We start from the raw sequence: 19783 nt of genomic DNA, 5'->3' as shown, positions 1-19783 counted from the left end.
TGCGCACTGACCACCAGTGGGCGGTGCAGAACATGGCGGGGCACTGGTGGGGCTCTGAGGGAGCGAGGGAAGGAGGAGGTGGGGAACCTGATTGGCCCTGATGGCCAGCCTACCCTACCTGTGCATGAATTTCGTGCAGCGGGCCTCTAGTTCACTTATAAGAAGTTCTGTTGTCACAAAAGAATCATGAGATCTATCCTAAGTGCCACACGCTCTCTGACCCCCACATCAGGGATCTGGACGATGTTTGACGGCTTACAGACCACATCCAGCGCGATGTTTCCCAGACCTTGCCCTAGTTGTCCACACCCTCCCTTCCCAGCCCCGGGGTCCTCCCAGTAAACCCGTAAAGCAAGTCCAGTCTTCTCTGATCTCTGCGATAATTCACTTCCAACCTGGGGCCAGTAAAAGGAGGCCTGCAAGGAACAGAATGGAAATCATTACGTTACTTCGCTACAGTTAATGGTATTCGTTTAACGATAGACACGTTAGACCCCACCAGAAGATACAGGAGTTCAATGAAAATGGCACGCACGTCCTGTGCCATCCTAAGGTATTGTAACTGAGAGACTCGCTTTCCCGGAGAAGAAGAAGAAGAATGCCCTATCAGTTGTGGGCACTTTCCATATGCCAGGCTCTGTTTTAAATTATGTGAATCACCTCCCTTAATAGCCACGGTGAGCCTATAAGGCCAGTAAAATAGAATTCTCTTGTTACAGTCAGAGAGCCGGGCACAGAAAGGTTAAGCAACTTGATCTGAGGTCACACAGCTGCTAAGTGCCGGGACCAGGGTTTGAACAGTGACGGTCTAACCCCAGAGTCGGGGCTCACCACCGCTTCTCTTCCGTAGAAGAAAAGTCGACTCTTAAACAAAATTATGTAAATGGTCATTTTCCCCTCGAGGTCCATCTCATTGAGAAAAACGTTAGCTTCTAAGTACGGGAAAAGGGTGGAGAAGGCTGGGTGGAGGTGGGGGACATCGGTCATAGTGTCAACAATAAAAAATAAAGTAAAGTAAGAGCGAAGTAAGAATAATAACTAATGGAGTCAACCCTTTAGAAGTATATTCATGGTGAAAGTTAAATAGTTAAAGTAATGTACACAGAAACTCTTTCCCTTAGAAACACACCCACTGTGGGAGGGGAGAGAGGCCGCGGCCCTTGGAGGTCAGTGTGTCTCTGTACCCCTTTGCCAGGGAACCTTCTACCCTGCAAACCAGGGCCCTTGATGACCTACCAGCTCCGGCAGAGCTGTGGATGTTCTGATCATTTCCTTCCCGTGCAGGTTAGCTTCTGTTTACTGCTGCCCTTCCCACCACACGCCGAGTCCCTCCTCTGGCTCCGCCCTCCCCATGTAAGGAGTAGGTATAGCCTGTGTGCTTGAACGTGACTTTCGCGAAGATTCTCTTCGAGGCCACCAGTCTTCACTTTGCTTTTCTCCGTGCCCCCGTGGACCTGGTGTGCCAGCCCCAGCCCTGTCCCAGTGTCTGCCTCCTGCGGGGCCTGTAGCTCCGGGGGGATATTGACAGGCGGGCGGGCGGGTCTGAGTGAGACAGACAGGCGTGTGAGCAGCAGGCAGCACTGCGCCATGTGGCTGTCGTCACTGCCGAATCGAACCCTGCACCTCTCCCTCCTCCAGAAGACGAGGGTTTGAGACAGGCGATCTCTACGGTGTTCTTGCACGGTTGACGCGTGTCCTTCCCATCCCGAGGATGGCCGCTCTCCATGCAGCGTGCCCTGCGCCTGTGGGGTCCTTGGGGCTGACGAGGCAGTGACGGAGGTGACCGCTGCCCTCCTGGAGCTGACCGTCCCTTCAGAAGGCAGCCGCTCAGATGGAGAACTGGACAATGGGATGTAAAAAAGTGCAGGCTGGCCGAAATCGGTTTGGCTCAGTGGATACAGCTTATGCCTGCAAACTGAAAGGTCCCGGGTTCAATTCCGGACAAGGGCATGTACCTTGGTTGCGGGCACATCCTCAGTGGGGGGTGTGCAAGAGGCAGCTGATGGGTGATTCTCTCTCATCAATGTTTCTAACTCTCTATCCCTCTCTCTTCCTCTCTGTAAAACATTAATAAAATAAATATATATTTTTTTAAAAGTGCAGGCTGCTGCGAAAGGGCCCCATCTAGACCCGGAGGGGTTTCTGGGGAAGGGACAGCTCCTATGATCTGAAAGGTCACCCTGGGCCAGGAGCAGGACGGCCCCAGGCCCCAGGATCCCTGTTAGCGCCTTTCTGTGACACCATCCCCGCAGGCCTGGCCTGCAGCAGCCTGTGGCTTATCGCCCTGGGAATCTGGTTCCTTCTCTTTCAATTCATTACCTTCCCCATAAGGCAGCCCTCTGGCCTTATCTGAGTTCTGCTCAGTTCTTGTACCTACAAGGGAACTATCTCGTAAATATTGTCATTTCGAGATAAGGCCCAGGACACTGGAGCCCCTCCGGACCGCAGTTTCGCTTTCCAGGGTTCCCGTTACCTGAGGTTAACCGCTGTCTGAAGATATTGCCTGGAACATTCCGGAAATAAACCATTCATACGTTCTAGATTGCACGCCATGCCGAGTAGCGTGGTGAAGTCTCGCTCCGTCCCGCCCGAGCGGTGAATCGTCCTGTCGTCCAGGATCCCCGTGGTGGGTGCTACCCGCCGTCAGTCACTTAGCAGTCGTGCAGGTTATCAGATCCACCGCGAGGAGTCTCAGCGCTTTCGTTCCAAGGCCACTGTTTTAGTTAATAGCACCTCATCACCCTGGACATGGTGTCCTCTCACAGCCTCACAAGGAGAAGGATGGGCACAGTGCCATAAGGTATTTTGAGAGAGACCACATTCAGATACTTTTATTATAGTGTTATGAGAGGCCCAGTGCACAGATTCGTGCACCGGCGGGGTCCCTCGGCCTGGCCTGTGGGGATCAGGCTGAAACTGGCTCTCTGACATTCCTGGAGGGGTCCCGGATTGCGAAAGGGGACTGGGAGGGCTCCAGAGCATGTCTGGCCCGTTTCACCCAGTCCTGATGAGCCAGACCCCAGCAGCAAGCTGACCTACCGGTCAGAGAAGCTGCCCCATGGTGGTCAGTGTGCCTCATAGCGCCTGGTCCTATGGTCAAGAGAGGACACTTAGCATATTAGGCTTTTATTGTATAGGATTGTTACAATTGTCCCACTTAATTATTGTTGTTGTTAGTCTCTTTATCGTGCCTAATTTACAAATTAAACTTTCTCATAGGTTTGTACATTTCGTACATTTCGTAAAAAACACAGTGTATACAGGGTTTGGGAGCGTGAGGGAGAAGTGTCATTGCATCACCTCGACGATGACACTGTGCTGTGTGCGTTGGTGTGTGTGGCTGTGTCCGGACCTTGCCAGTGGGTCTCTCCGGCTGCTTAATGGACATGGCGGTGGGTGGATGGACAGATAGGCTACGATCTAGGGAAAGGGGGTCAGGGGCGTGGCCTCTGGATTGGGCTCATCGCCAGCGCTGGCCAGCTAAGAGCTCTTCAGGGGAGAGGAGGAGGGTTGCATGACAGTTGGGGGTGGGGTGGGGGACGCCGGGAGGCAGCACCTGCAGACCCCCTTTGATGAGCACAGGCAGGGACTGTGGGAGAGAAACTGGGCAAGGGCAGCGGGTGGGTTAAGTATGGCCTTTCCCGAAAGAAAGCAGAAGGGAGAGGTTGAGAGAGAGAGAGAGAGAGAGAGTGCATGCAAGCAACACCACCGTTTCCTTGGCTGGACATGCCTGGAGTTGCCTCAGGGGATGGCCAATGAGGACGGAGAATGGCGTCTGCTGGCAGAGGGGGAAGAGGAATGAGACGTGGGCTACTGGGTGCCAGAGGCGTTGCGTGGCGATTCTCCAAGGATGTTCACAACCGCCCGAGGAGGTTCGAATGAAATGGCCTCGAGTTGCCAGGGGAGAAACAAGCCTGGGAGGTGAGCGTGTGCCCCTCGGAGTCATGACCAGGAAGCCCGGAGAGGACCAGCCGGATCTGCGGGGCCGAGGCCGCCCGCCTCTGAGACCCCCCAGCAGCACGTGGCCAGCGTTAGCGAGAAGCTGGGCCTGGGCCGTAAAGGGCAGTCAGGAATTCGGGTTTGAAGGCAGAGGAAGGGCAGGCGCTGTGGGTGTGGATTCTGAAAGGAGCAGCGCAGTCGGGGTCCTGGGTCTTGGGGCCTGCGGGTCAGCAGGAGAGCAGGGCGAAGGGCTTTGGGGAAGGAGGCTGGGGCAGGGCGGGCCCACCTCCCGATGCCGGTGGCCGCCGGGTAACACGCAGCAGAGCCCGAGCTGAAAGGAGTGAGCGTTTGAGGTGCTGAAAGCTGTGGACGTTGCTCGTGAAAATGGTGGGAGGCAGAGGAGGGAGCGAAAAGGATGAGCGGGCTGGAGAAGTCTAGGAAAAGTGAGGGTCGGTCCGAGAGCAGAACTAACCTTTTTTCAAAATGCCTGCAACATCTGTCATCTGTTTTCACATGCACGGAAGATAGGCTGCTGGTTTCTGCTTAAGGGACCGGGCTCCCCGGGAGCCTGCCCTGCCCAGGTGACAGCTCCTTAGCCAGGGGGTGGGGGAGCAGCGATGGCAGCCCAGGGCCACCTGACTGCAGGGATGCCAGCCCAGGGCCACCGCCTGCTCCTTCCCCACAGCCTCCCTGCTCCTGAGGGAGACAGCAGGGCGTCTGGATTTGGACCCGGGACGAGCATCCTGGGAGTCACCACATTCATTTGTCCAGAACTTGGTGCCACGCCGGGAGCGTTCCCACCTGTAGCTCTCTCCTCCCGCCAGCAGCCCGGGTGCGTGCCTTTCACAGAGGCAGCTTCCGAGAGGGCTAGGACTGCAATCGAGTCGCAAAGCTCATAAGCCAGGGGAGCCTGGACTGGCACCCAGCTCCGGGCACTGCATCTGCTCCTGCCTTCACATCCACCCCGGGAAGGTGGTGGCTGGTTAGTGGGACAGCTGAGGAAACGCGCTCCAGGCCAGTGGCCAAACCCAGGCTGTCCTTGGCAGGGGAGCACTCTGGTGGGAACCAGGCCTCCCTCTTCTCACCTGGCCCCTCAACGGCCGAGGAGGATGGGACGGACCAGTCACGGCACCCAGGGCCAGGGGGCCGGGTCTGGGTCGCATTGGCAGGGCCTTTGTGTTTTTCTTGCATTTCTCTCACCAGCTCTGTGTGCAGTGTGAGCTCCCAGGGCCCTGGGGGGAGGAGCCCTGGTGGGCGGAGCCCAGCTCTGGGGTGATGGGCACGACTCTCAGATCTGGCGGGGGCGGGGCAGGGCGGGGCGGGGGCGTGTTCTATTAGCAGGAATTTACATTCATTTTTATCGCCAAGAAGCATCTAATGCAAATGTGGGGAAAGAGCGAGGAGCCTGCCACTCACCAATCACCTGCTCCTTTTCCCTGATGTCGCCCCTCATCCCCGTCTCTCCCTGTGTGGTTCTGTAGGGTTTGTTCCACAATGCCGTGACTCGGATTCAAACCGAGGTTGCTGCGGCCACAACGCAGAGTACTAACCACTATACGATCACGGCGAGCTACCGGAGCCTTTGGTTCTGTAGGGTTTGTAACTGCCCTGTGGATGGCCGTCTCCACAGCCCGGTAGCTTGCTTTTTCCAGTTGCCGTACCCTTGCAAACCTCTCCATTCTCCATCGTTATCACTGTAAACGGCCATATGATATTTCTTAGGGAGGATAAACGTATTCCTCTGTGTTGGGGCCCTTAGAGGGTTTCTAGCTTTGTACTGATAATGCGGTAATTATAATTTTTCTTTAAAAAAAGAAATTAGTTCCCCCAGATAAATTCTCAGGAATTTGGGTTCCTGGGTTAAAGAGACTGGGAACTATTTCCCCTCCCCCCACCCCTCCCCTAAATGGGCCTTTGGAAAAGATGAGCACATCCCTTTGAAGTGATTTTCCTGGGTATTGTTTTCGTAACCAGCGAACAGGCAGTGGGGGCCAGGCTGTGGGAAGCCACTACCCACGGCCTGAACCTGCTGGGGGCAGAGCTGTATCCCGGAAATGGCCCACAGCCAGGTCTCACCTGCCTCGGTCTTCCTGCTGCTGTGGCTGGGGGTGTGGCTTGACTGTCACCTACCTGTCTCCCTCTCAGATGCAGGGAGAGCTATTGCTGCCTGAGCATGGAGGGAAACCCCTATCCCCCCAGGAGGTGCTGCTCTCCTTACCCGCCAGCCCTGCAGCTTGGCTTTAAAGGCTGATAATCTCTTTTCTCCCCTTTTCCCCAGATTTGGTTCCTGTGGACGAGTGGCTCCGTGGTTCCCGGGCCCTTTGAGGTGTCAGGCACCCAGGGAACTCTCTACCTCGCCGGAGAACCAACACCTGCGCCTTCACCCCGAGCGAGCTGCCCATTGCTATGGATACCGAGTCCACGTACTCTGGATATTCTTACTACTCCAGCCACTCGAAGAAATCCCACAGGCAGGGGTACGTACGCTGGGGATGCCTCCGCTTCTCCTTGCGGGGTAACGGGCAGGCTGCAGGGCTGTGGGCGCCCGGGGCTCAGTCTCCGGTGTGTGAGGAGCTGAGCGTACGGAGCACAGGGCTTGTGTGGGGTGCACCCACGCCTCCACGTTGCATTTTATTGCTCCCATTATCGCCGATGACCGCAATTTCTCACAATTGATTTTAAACGAGCGTTTCTCTCTGCAGTGGAACTGTTTTTCCATTTCCAAGGACTTCTAGATGATAGTTCTCCACAGCTTTGCCAAGAATGTAAATGAAAATTTGAGAAGAAAAAAAAAAAAAAAAAAGAAGAACATGCTAATTTATTGCTTTTCAGCCAAAGCTGCTGACTCAGGGTCCATTTTGTACTTGCCACAAGGCTTGAACAAAGAAGTGGGATTGGCCGGGTGTCCGTTTGGGGTTTTGAAATCATTGTCCTGGGCACCGGGGGCTCACCCCTCCTCTGAGCACATGCGCAGGCGTGCTCGGATGTTCACCGAGCCTGCTGTCCTGCAGACCTACTGAGTGTTTGGCATGTAAGGAACGAGGGGAAGAAGTTGGCAAAATTACGGTGCTGCCCCTTCCTCAGGCTCCTCTGTGAAATGGGCATAGCAGGACCCTCCTCACGGCACTACTGAGAGGGGTAGATGAGGCTAAGCATTGAAGACAGCACATAGTAGGAGGTCACTGACCAGTGGCTGCAGTAATGCTATGAATGGCCTTGGTGTGTAGGCCCCAGAGTCAAAGGCCACACCTGGCCACTGCCCAGAGGCCCCGCTGTGGTCCAGCCCTGTGTGGCCTGGGAGGGTTACTGCAGTGGGGCCTCCCTGACTGAACAGGTCCTCCCACATGCAGCCGGATGCAGATGCACCCGCAGACAGGTAAGGATGCTCTTCCGGCCGCCAGGGGTGTCAGCCACAAGGAAGGGGCTGGGCACAGACAGTGACTGGCTCATGTCTCCGCCATTTGTCTGTACTCAGTCTTTGCCTAGTGTGTCTTTTGCAGTTAAAAATACGAATGGAGTAAAAGAAGTGAGGGTTAGTGAAGATTGTTTACCGGCAGGAAAACACGTTGGCGGGGCCATGTCGTAAAAAACAAGGTTCACAACTTGGTATGTTATCGTAGTGCTATATTCTTGGGATAAGATGAATGTGAACATATTGACCGTGTCCATCTGTGGGGTTATTAGGGATCTGAATCTGTCTCTGGGGATTATTAAGATTGTGGGATATTTTTTCTTAAACTTTCATAATTTTCTGAGTTTTCATGTATGGTTGTTATAAACTTAAAAATTTGGGGGGAAAGTTGCATTGAAGCCCAGGTAAGGCTCTCGTAATAACAATGTCATCACAGACTTCAACCAGTAGGTAAACATATCAGGTTAGTTAAAAAAAAGAAAGAAAGAAAGAAAGAAAGAAAGAAAGAAAGAAAGAAAGAAGAAAGAAATATATATATTGTGTGTGTATATATATATATATATATATATACAATATATATATACACACACACACACACACACATACACACACACACACACACACACACACACACTGAGTGGCCAAATTATTATGCGTTCAGAGATCATAATAATCTGGCCACTCGGTGTATATATACTAGAAACAGGTCTTTCAAAACAGCGCATCTTTGCACCTGCCTGGAAAAAGCAATTCCTCGTCCATATGCCAAGCTTCCCTTCCCCACGCCACAGCGGTGGGAGCTGGAGTTTGGGGTTCCCGTGGTGTTCGGAGCTGAAAGAGGAGGACACCTTCTGAGGAGGGACGGTCTCCGGGGTTCTTTATCTCCACGCATGTCCTGACTGTCATGCGTCAGGGCCCGTGCTCTGCTGTGTCCTCTGGCCTCTTGGGGCCCCAGAAATGGATCCAGGACTGCAGTGCCCGTGTGGAAAACGCAAGGACTGTAACCTTGCATGCAAAGAGCATGTAGAACCCTCAGCACCTCTAGCACTCATGTGGAAAGTACTCCGCAAACAATGATACAAGCTGGCGCTTTAATAAATTAATCAGGGACTGTTACCGAGCGCCTGCTCGGGCGAGCTGCGGGGGGAGGGTTGGTCATGAAAGATTTATGGGTCACTCATGGCTCCTTCGAATGAGCATCGCCCGCCCCTGGTGACTCTCTGTCTGAGGGCCAGTGGGGCCGGTCACTGTGGAGCAGGCGACAGCCGGCGAGGCAGTCACAGCAGCCTCCACGGCCATCCTGGCAGGCCCCGGACCAGCCGAGAGACTGCCCCCCAGCGGTGTCCCCGCGCAGGCCGCCCCGCTCCGGACTCAGGGAAATGGGGTGGAATGGGAGCCGAGGAGAGGGGTGGGCCTTGCTCTTGGGTAATGTCACTAGCCCTCCCACCGGAGGAGAAGAATCTGTGCACCAAGCGTGGTGTGCACGAGGCCGCTGTGGTCCCTGGGTTCCAAGCAGACAGCGGGTGACTCTTTTCTAGCAGAGAGGTCAGTGCGCTGGTTTCTCGATGGCCGCCCTCCCCAGAGGATGGCGGTTAACTTGCTGGGAAAGTGGTGTGGGCCGACCTTGCCAGACCTTTGGGTTCGGAACCCCAGTTCCCTGAGTTCGATCCAGCGGCAGCCAGCCTTGCTCAGGACCACTTGCAGAGAGCCTGCCAGGACATGGGTCCTTCTCCTACGTCCTCACAGCCCTCCCAGGACCGTGGGCAGTGGAACCCCCATTCCCCAGGTGGTGAGACTGGCCCAGAGGCATCACGATGTGCCTGAGGCCTCAAGGCTCGTGGGTGCCTTAGGTAGTAGGTTCAGGCCTTGGGAAGCCCGTGCTTTCCCCCTGGGCCGTGCAGGAGTGACCGGCAGGAAAAAGAGCAGAGGAAACGAAGGGTAGCTCATGTGACCGATAGGCTAACACGCATTGTCCAGGAGAGGGCTGTGGAGCGGTGGGGGGCGGCTGGCTTTGTTCCCGGTCGGTCGGCAGAGCCAGTGGGAGAGGAAGCAGCCGGGGCCCCCGCCGGCAGCGGACAGAAAGGGCAGGTAGTGGGTGGTGGTGGAGAAGGAAAGGGAGGAGCACCCGGTGGGGCCGGCTTTCCCCAAATAGAAAGACAAACAGCAGACGCAGCCAAATCATCTTCCCAGGAAATGCCGACTCAGGAGGCCCTGGGTGGGACTCGCCAGGGACGCTGACTGGGGCCGGGGCTGTAGCCGCCCCCAAGGGCTCAGCTCCAGCATCGCCTCCATAGGTGCATTTACACACACACACACACACACACACACACACACACACGCACACGTGCACACGCACACGCACGCAGGTACAGACACGTGCCGGGCTTGGCGTGCCCCTGCCTGCTCCGCCTGCCCCTCGCGCGCACACACGTGCACAGAGGCGCTTATCTGTACTCATCCCGGCAGGTGTTGCATGGAAACAGACTCGGCGGTGAAGACACCGGCCGTTTAGGCGGAGCTGGAAACATCCAGGGGCACACGTTTCCCTCAGGTTTGGTGGCCGGACTCCCCGTGTCCGGTCACGTCCTCTGGTGGTCTTCCCTGGAGCCTGCCCAGGGCCATGGGCCCTTCCCTGGAGTCAGGGCATCGGGAGCGATCGGATGGGCGTCCGGGCCTTGGCCTTGAGGCGGCCATGCTGGGGCTTGCAGCTCTAACGGAAAGCACAGCCCGTGTTGGACTTTCCTCTTTCGCACCGGCTCAGAGACCCTCCCGGAGCAGGTACTCAGCTCCCGGCTTCTCCGGAAAGCCCAGGGCAGTTCTTTGACACAAGGACAGCACAGCGCGGCCCGTGCTGAGTTGTTAGGACGATCTTTACACGCACTTGACTGTGTAGACTAGGGGTGTCGAACTCAATCAGAGAAGGGGCCAAAATCTAAAATCCAGCCTAAATCGCGGGCCGAATGGTTTACTGAACAGTCATAAACTGTCATTGTGATGGAAACGCAGCGGAGTGCAGTGATGACAGCGCGGTGCGGGCCACATTGCAAGGCCTGGCGGGACGGATTTGGCCCGTGGGCCTTGTGTTTGACACATGTGGTGTAGAGGAAGCTCTGGCCCTGGCATCCCTCTGTCCCATGCCTGCTGACCTGTGTCCCTCTGGCCCATGCCCACTGTCCTGTATCCCTGTGTCTCTCTGTCCCATGCCTGCTGTCCTCTGTCCCATGCACGCTGCCTGAGCCCTCCTCTCAGCCTCCTCCTCCTAGAGCTAGCTTAATAAAGCAGCCGCTGGACATTGCGAGGTCATACAGCTGAGTGTCACACCCAGGAGTGAGCCCTGCTGTGCACAGGGCACTTCCCAGACCGGCGGACTCCCAAGCAGCCAGTCCAACAGCCTCTCCCCCGGGGCATCTTGTGGGAGGGCCTTGGGGACCGGTTCCTGAATCACCTGGGGTGCCGGTGGAAAATGCAATTCCTGTTGTCTCCCATCCAGAGGAGTCTTCGGAGGGTGGCGCTGGTGAGTCTGCACCCACACCCGCACCCCTTGGCTTCTCTGCGCTCGGTCTGAGAAGCACGGGTTCGGGGTTTCTGGCCCTGGGGGTGAGAAGCCCTCCTGGGTTACCAGATAAGAGGCTCTTCCCTGGTTTACTCTGATGTGACCAGAGGAACTGATCGGCTGCCGCGTCTCCTTTGGGTGCTGCTGGACCCTTCACAAGTCAGCTGGGTGGGTAGGGCTGGAGTGATGGCTGGTCCTAGGGAGGGTGTTTCCTGCCCTGGTGGCTCCCCACCTGCTGTCTGCCTGGGGAATCCACACACGGTGGAAGAATTTTGCTTTCCACTGGAACCTGTGCCATCACAGGACTCGACCCATGGGACCGGCGACTCGGGAGATGAGTGAGGGCAGCATGTGACCTGGCTGATGACAGAGATGAGAGCAGGTGGGGAAAGGGAACATAGTGAGATCAGACAGGAGGCTCCTGGTTTGCGTGAACAGGTCACTCTGGCAGGTGGGGACTCTCCCTGGGTGTTCAGGGTCTCACAGTGAGTCCTTCGGAAGCGATGGTTTTGGGCAGAGCGTTGGCCACTTGCTCTGTGTTGTACTGTCCGAGGTCACAGCCCAGGTGTGACTCCGAGCCGTGGCTTCAGCGGCACGTTTCACAGCCGTGCTAGATCCTCAGGGGCAGGGCGTGAGGACGACAGTAGAAATGTTCGTGCTGCAAAATCTCCTAAACCTAAAGGCTTCTCAGATCAGTGCGGTGTAGTGAGTTCGGATCCCCCTCTGCCACGGACGGTGACTTTGGGAAGTCATGTAAACTCTTTGAGCCTCAGTTTCCTGGTCTGTAAAACGGGGACAGTAATGCTGACCTCGAGGTTATTGTTGGGGTTGAATGAAATGCATACCATCGAGCACTTGGTACCAGAGTTCTCAGAAGTGGGGTGGGCGTGGAGCTAGGTGATTGGCAGTGACTCTCCCATCTCCGGGCTGTTTCCTGGCTGCCTGGCTAAAGGAAAACGCCGAGCTGACCAGGACACATCTTCTGCCAGACTCTGATTTACAAGAGATTTCAGTCCTTTAGAGATTAGAGTTGCTATCATGGACGAGTCAGAAGCCCCCCAGCTTTCAATGGCTTAGCCCATGCCTATCCTAGGGCCGTCCTGATAAGGTAGGAGTTTGAGCAGGGCACCTGCATGTGGTGTTGTTAGCTAAGGAGTAGGTTACTGGGAGGTGTGCTGTGGGGGCGGGAAGGGCTGTGATTGTGTGTTGATGGCTCATTTTACAGCTCTTTCTGCCAAGGTACACACTTGGCCCTCGGCTAAGAGGACTAGCCGTGATAGTAGCTACTGTGTATTAGCACTTAGGCCACACCCCTGTCCTCAGCTCTGCCTGCACTACCTCCGTGGTAATTATCATTGTCCCGTCTCACAGAGGAGGACATGGAGGCTTTCAGAGACTGAATAACGTGTGCGAGACCCCTCCTATAGACGGGGCAGCACCGAAGGACTGCTTGTGCCCCAGGGTCCGCAGTGCCATGCCTCTGTCCCGCCCGGAGATGTGGGAGTGAGGACCGTGGACGGAGGAAGGAGGACTGATGTCACGGCGGCCTTTGGGACAGGGGGTTGAGGGAACTTACTCTTGGCTCCTTGGGGTGCATGAACTATTCCCCGTTGGGGTTGGATGATGTCCAGGCTGTGACCTCTGAGGTTTGCACAGGGATTGATTCTTTTTGCAGTTTCAAGACTGACCCACAGCAGGGTGCTCACAGTGACCCGGGGAGACCACCCAGGATTACTATTACCCAGCAGCCTATTGTCCTTCGGACACCTGAAAACATGTACACACACACACAAATATATATGCACACACGCACATGCACATATATATGCATATACGTGCACACACACATGCACACACCTTGGCATCCTTTGTCCCAGCTCCTGTTGGTCTCTGTGGCTGTCCTTGAGTTCTGCTGGAACCTGTGGGAATGACTTTCAGTTTGAGGTTGTCGGAATGAGGAGTAGATGATTCCCTGTGCTGGTTTAGAATTTCCTTTCTTCTTGTCCAGAGGTGTAGGGTGACAGCGTGTCCCAGATTTTTTTGGACAGACCAAAGCCTGACGACTTTGCAGTGTCGTCCCAATCAAACTCAAAATCAGGGCAGAGGCGGGGCCTGGGAAATAAGTTCAGTCAAATCGTAGCCAAAGCAAGGCGGTCCTTGTGCCATAACAACGTGCCTTAGCCCCGCAGATTCTGAAGCTCACAGTTAGGCTTTGAGAAAGTCCGGTCGCTGCTGATGGAGGGGTAACAGTCTTTGGGGTCCTGGATCAGCGGGAAGAAAATGCTAAAATCACCTTACTCCTTGTGGGGGCGGAGGAGTGGCGGTAGGTGGGTATTGCCATTGTGTGTGTGTGTGTGTCTGTGTGTGTGATTTTCCTAAATTCAACATGGAATTTACAGCATATCTGGATGAGATGAGAGTTCACTAACATGGGATAAATGTGCTAGCTGCTGTTTTGTGTTTTTGTTTTTGTTTTTCCTTCAGGGAGAGAAACAGAGAGAGGCACAAATCATCCCGGAGCAAAGATGGCCGAGGATCCGAAAAGGCTGTCACCATCCAGGCGCCCACCGGGGAGCCCCTGCTGGGGAACGAGGCCACTCGGACGGAGGAAGTCCAGGTGAGGGTCCGGGGCGGCCGGTGAGCACAGGGCCCCTCCCTCCCGGCTCTCCTTGGGAAATGTTTTTCTAAGACCCGTAGCAATAGGTTCTCTTGGGGCTTTCACCTTTATTTTTCTAGCTTGTTCACCAGTTTGTCTGTGTCCTGTAGTTTCTTGTTGGTCTTAGGGGCAGCCTGTGCCGCCACCGGCCAGCTTGTGGGTGCTTCTGAAGTTGTGACTGGTGGGCCTGCTATGAGTTGTGTTGGAAAGGAGCCAGCTAGGCTGGCACCAGGGCAGAGGAGAAAAAAGTGTGGGCTGCAGATTCATTGCAAGAGGTACAGGAAGGGCCGAAACCGGTTTGACTCAGTGGATAGAGTGTTGGCCTGCAGACTGAAGGGTCCCGGGTTTGATTCCGGTCAAGGGCATGTACCTTGGTTGCAGGCACATCCCCAGTAGGGGGCATGCAAGAGGCAGCTGATCGATGACTTTCTCTCATCGATGTTTCTAACTCTCTACTCACTTTCTCTCTCCCTTCCTCTCTGTAAAAAAAATCAATTTTATATATATATAAATACATATATATAAAAATTATATATATATATATATATATATATATATATGTATATGTATATATATATATATATGGTATAGGAAGGACCCTCCTTCCAGAAACCTTGAGTCATTTGGGGAGGAGAGCGGGGCGGTTAGAGCCCTGAGTGAGCCCCTCTCCTGGACATGACCTTGACTGGGAACTACGCCCTTAGATGCCGGCTAGGAAAGCACAGATGGATGAAGCAGGCCCTGGGACACACAAAGGCCCAAGTATGTCAGGCAGGTTGGGGGGATGGGAGCAGTCTGTGGCTCGGGGTGCCAGGGCCGCGCTGGGGGAGGGGTCTGGGACACACGGATGTATATGCTCCGTGGGGAGCGGCAGCCCCTGCACCCAGGCCCTTGTCACCGCTCAGGAGCGCAGGGGCTCTGCCTGTGGGCCTGGGTCCTGCCAGATTTAGGAAAGGCTGGAAATTGGGATTTCATGTGAAATCACTCCGTGTTTTAAGCACAGTTGGCCTGAACTGTCGCGGGTCCACTTATATGCGGATCTTCATTACGTAAGGACAGGCCTGGAAATGTGTTTTCTCATCCTTACGATTTTTTGAATTAATATTTTCTCTAATTTACTTTATTATTAGAAGACTGTATAGAATACATATACAAAATGCGTCTCAATTCTTTAGGTCATTAGTAAGGCACCTGGTCAACAGCAGGCTATCAGTAGTTTAGTTTTGGGGGAGTCAGAGTTATATGCAGATTTTGACTGTGCCAGGGGGGTCAGTGTCCCTGACCCCCACATTGTTCAAGGGTCAACTGCTTTGGTAATTTAAGAATTTTTATAAAACATTCTGTGGGGTCTTCTCTCTGGGCCCCCACTGTCTGGCAGCCCATCAGACTTAAATAAACATCTGAGCTACACTCAGGAACATGTTTTCATGGCCTCCTCAGCTCATGAAATAACCCTGAATAACCCGATGTGTGCACACCGCTGTAAGGAGGTAGGACTGTGGCTCGGTCTGTGTGTGTGTGTGGGGTTACACAGATGTGCATTTCTGAGCAGAGAGATGGCTCCTCAGAGCATCCAGGGTGCCCTGGGGACCCAGAGCTGCATCTGTGGGACAAGGGCGGGGTGTGTCCAGGATGAGCAATGTCTATGGTCCTCACTCTCTCACTGTCCGCCTTGGCTCTGGGAGGGCCAGGGGGCTGGAGGGTCGGAGGGATGGTTGGATGGATGGGGCCTCTCGTGAGTGGACCACCCTCAGTGCCGCGGGGGTCCACTTCCTTCTAGACGTGGATCCACGGATGCTGATGGCCTGTGAGAAGGCACTTCTTCTTTGCAGCTTCTCTACACCTTGCAGCGCCATTGGGAAGCTGTGGGTGTTGACACCAGGATGATGTGATGGGAAGTGCATGGAAGTGGGCATGGGGAGGCTGTACTCAGCAGCTGCATGACCTCGGCCGTCACCTTGGTGGGCCTCAGCTTCTTCACTGAAAATCTAGGGACATGGATTGGAGGGTCTTAGATCCTTTCTGTTCTAAGAACCTCACATGAACCAGACAGCCCTTTGGCCACCTGCATTTTTTTAGGCTCAGATGTGCTCACATTCTTAACATGGACAGGGATTTAATTAGTGACGCTTTGGCAGGGGGAAAAAAAGGCGAGGAGCTAAACCAGAGAGCGTGGTGGCCAACAAAATGACTGCAAGATGCTAGTCATGGTTTCTGCATCGTGCGTCAACCGAAGACCAGGCCCAACCAGGCCCGATACCACGCGTGGAGTCCCGTGTCGCCTTCACTGAGAGCATGACCAAGTCAGTCATTGTAGGGAGCCTCAGAACTCTCCCTGTTAAAGCAAGGTGCCCTCTTTGGATGGTTCCCCCTGCGTGTGATTTTTTTTTTTTTAATTAAAATAAATTTACACCCAGAGAAACGAACAGACTAAAGTTTGATAAACTTTAAGAGCTGAATAAGACCCATACAGCGCATTCTCCTATCGATCACTGTTTCCATTACTCTAGAAAGTCGTCTCATGTTCTTCCCTGTCTCCCCCTCTCCCCTTGAGGCAAGCCCTGCTTTGATTTCTGTCGCTGTTGATTAGTCTTGCCTGTTTTAGAATTTAATGTAATGGGAGTTGCATTCTTGTGATTCGGACTTTTTTTTTCATGCAGCATCATGATTGGAGATTTCTCCACGCTGTGCTGTGTTTCCACGGTTCATCCTTCGGGATTTTTGCCGAGTCGTGTCCCAGGGTACAAATGCCCCACAATTGGTGATGCGTTCTCCGGACCGACAGGCATTTGGGTTGCACCATTTTTGGGCTCCGGTGAATAAAACTGTTCAGGACATTCCCGTACAAGCCTTTTATGGACATATGTTTTCATTCATTTTGATAAAAACCTGGACATGGAACTGCTGGGCCATCCAGGGAAGCATATATTTAAGTGTATGTGGAAGTACCAGGCTGGTGTTTAAGAGCCACTGTGCATCTATGCTTCCTCCAGCGATGTCCGAGAGCCCTGATGGCTCTGTCTTAAAAGGTCCCTTCCCTCGTGGTGTGTGGCTCCAGTCACTTTCCAAACTGAGGACTGGCCCTCCGCCCCTCCCTGCTCCTTCCCTTGGCCTGTGCATTTCGTAAATCCGATTTCTTATCCTTCCTAGATTAGATGCTATTGTTCAGTCTTGAGAGCTCTATCTTGGTGATTCAGCTGTTAAACTAGATTGTTTTAGGTTGGTGTCTTACACATTAATTCATCCAACTGGCCCCTGCATCTGACCCCTTTCCCAGTTATAATAAATCCCCGAGGCCCACCCTTTGGGATTCCACGTGACTTTTCATCGCCTCCTCTGTTGTTGCTCTGAGGTGGCGTCAGAGTTGCCAGGGAAATAGCGAAACTGTTTAAAATCCTGACAACTGGGTCTTGTTCCGTGAAGACTCATTGTTGTAACTAGAAACCACCTCAGAATTAGAGAGAAAGCAAGAACGCAAAAGGCCGACACACCGTGATGGTCCTGGCACTCCCGGCCCTGAGGTTCGGCTTGCCAGGAGAGCGTGGGTCGTGGGAGGAGGTGTAGCTGCCTGGCCAGAGACGCTTGGATTTGCTTAGCTTGTTCCTCGAGAACATTGTCAGGGCAGGCTCGACGCTGGTATTTATTAAATGGGCCTTGAAAACACCATGGAGCTCCAAAAACAGTGTGTCCTGGCTGCTCGAAGCCTCGATTCCAGCGAGGAAAGTTACCTCACGAGGCCGTGAACTGGGTGAGCTCCTGGAGGGCACTTCCAGAAGGTGGACTGGTGAGCCTTTGTGACCAGGCATGCATTGAGGAGAACATGGAGAGGGTTTTCTCCTTGTGCCTTGGGCCCTCCTGTTAGTCTAACAGGCAACGGGATTGGTTAGTGCAAGGCAAAGCCTCTCCCGGGACCTGGGAGGAGGGGGAGGAGGGGGGGGTGATAATCATGTCATAATGAGTCACCCAAACCAGCAAACAAAAAGGTCAAATCACATTCTCTCTGTTTGTAAGTAGATATAGTACATTTTGAAAAAAGCCTACCTAATAAAAGAGTAATATGCATATTGGCTGTCACTCCAACACACAAAATGGCTGCCCCCATGTGGTCAAAGATGCCTGCCCCCATATGGACACAAGATGGCCACCAAAGATGGACAACAGCGGAGGGCAGTTGGGAGGGACCAGGCCTGCAAGGGAGGGCAGTTGGGGGCAATCAAGTCTGCAGGGAAGGGCAGTTAGGGGTGACCAGGCCAGCAGAGGAGGGAAATTGGTGGCAACTGGGCCTGCAGGGAAGGGCAGTTGGGGGGGACCCAGGCCTGCAGGGGAGGGCAGTTAGGGATGACCAGGCCTGCAGGGGAGAGCAGTTAGGGGCAATCAGACTGGCAGGGGAACAGATAGGCATCAATCAGGCTGGCAGGGGAGTGGTTAGGGGGTGATCAGGCTGGCAGGCAGAAGCAGTTAGGGGCAATCAGGAAAGCAGGCAGGCGAGCAGTTGGGAGCCAGTAGTCCTGGATTGTGAGAGGGATGTCCAACTGCCCATTTAGGGATCCTACTGGGATGGAGCCTAAACGGGAAGTCGGACATCCCTCGAGGAGTCCCAGATTGGAGAGGGTGCAGGCTGGGCTGAGGGACACCCTAGGGCACCCCACCCCCCCATGCACGAATTTTATGCACCTGGCCTGTGGTGCCAATGATAATTGTTAAAGTTTAAAAAGGCCTGTTATTGAAAGCGTTAAGCTACAGTTTTCTAGGAAGCCGATGCGGGTGGGTCATTCTGCAGTGGGAGTGTAATTGGGGGTGCAGTTGCTGGCTGTTATCCAGGTCGGAGGTTAAGTGGCCTTTACGAAGGACCTGCCGCGTGTGGCTCTGCATCCTGATTGTTTTCTCCCGTCAGGATGACAACTGGGGGGAGACCACCACGGCCATCACGGGCACCTCGGAGCACAGCATCTCACAGGAGGACATCGCCCGGATCAGCAAGGACTTGGAGGACAGCGTGGGGCTGGACTGCAAGCGCTACCTGGGCCTCACCGTGGCCGCGGCTCTGGGACTCCTAGTTTTCCTCACCCCCATCGCCTTCATCCTGCTGCCCCCCATCCTGTGGAGGGACGAGCTGGAGCCCTGCGGCACCATCTGCGAGGGACTCTTCCTCTCCGTGGCCTTCAAGCTCCTCATCCTGCTCATCGGGACCTGGGCCCTCTTCTTCCGCAAGCAGAGGGCCGACCTGCCCCGGGTGTTCGTGTTCCGGGCCCTCCTGCTGGTCCTCATCTTCCTCTTCGTGGTCTCCTATTGGCTCTTCTACGGGGTCCGCATCCTGGACTCCCGGGACCGGAACTACCAGGGCATCGTGCAATACGCGGTCTCGCTGGTGGACGCGCTGCTCTTCATCCACTACCTGGCCATCGTGCTGCTGGAGCTCCGGCAGCTGCAGCCCGTGTTCTCGCTGCAGGTGGTCCGCTCCACCGACGGCGAGTCCCGCTTCTACAGCGCGGGGCACCTCAGGTGAGGGGGCCGTGCGGGGGGTCTTCGGTGGGTGCGGGGTGATGACCGGTGCCAGGGCCAGGGCTCTCTCTGACTCAGGTTTTGAGAAGAGCTGCGTGTGTGCGTGTGTGTGTGTGTGTGTGTGTGTGTGTGTGTGGTTGGTGTGCGTGGACATGGAATTGTCCTAACGTACGGATTTAGAGGTGCAGTTGCTGGCTGTTATCCAGGTCAGAGGTTAGTTGGGCCCGGTCTCAATGTTGGCGGCACCTCCAAAAAACAATGGCGAAAGGGAGAAAGGAGGCCCCGGGGTGGCTGCTGACTTTGCCCCTGAACTTGGTCTGTGAAGGATGGACTCCCCAGTGTTTCCCAAACTTTTGACATATGTGTACCCCTTCTATGATTTTCGTAACCCTGAGTACCCCTCGTACTCAGGAGAACGTAGAATTAGGCGCAGCTAAGCACGGTGCAGTGCATATCCCCACCAAACTCTTCCCGTACCCCTGGGGGCACGCGTACCACACTTTGGGAAACACTGGACTAAGCGATCAGCAATTCCATTTGCTCAGAATGGCACACCGGGTGAACCCGGGCATCCCAGTTGGATTGCTCATTGCTCCCGTCTTGTCCCCTCTCAGAGGTGCCCTCGTTTGGGCAGCGCATTACAGGGCCACCCTGGTGACCCTCCAGTCACGAATCAGTGCAGCGAGAGACCTCGGGGTTGGGTGTTTGGAAGGCACATTCA

At 54.7% G+C, this 19783-nt stretch overlaps 1 protein-coding gene across 1 annotated transcript in view; it reads left to right on the top strand.

Moving 5' to 3' along the window:
* The window catches only part of VANGL1 (VANGL planar cell polarity protein 1), a 41037-nt gene that overhangs the window by 2918 nt on the left and 18336 nt on the right, over positions 1-19783 (top strand). The window contains exons 2-4 of the mRNA XM_036452648.2: positions 6218-6416; positions 13389-13521; positions 18455-19062. Of these exons, the coding sequence (XP_036308541.1) occupies positions 6346-6416; positions 13389-13521; positions 18455-19062 (812 nt within the window). The 5' untranslated portion in view covers positions 6218-6345. The remainder of the gene's footprint in view (positions 1-6217; positions 6417-13388; positions 13522-18454; positions 19063-19783) is intronic.

The sequence above is a fragment of the Pipistrellus kuhlii genome, unplaced genomic scaffold (assembly GCF_014108245.1).
Source record: "Pipistrellus kuhlii isolate mPipKuh1 unplaced genomic scaffold, mPipKuh1.p scaffold_m20_p_24, whole genome shotgun sequence".
NCBI classification, from domain to species: Eukaryota; Metazoa; Chordata; class Mammalia; order Chiroptera; family Vespertilionidae; genus Pipistrellus; species Pipistrellus kuhlii.
This window is presented reverse-complemented; position numbering and strand designations above follow the sequence as displayed.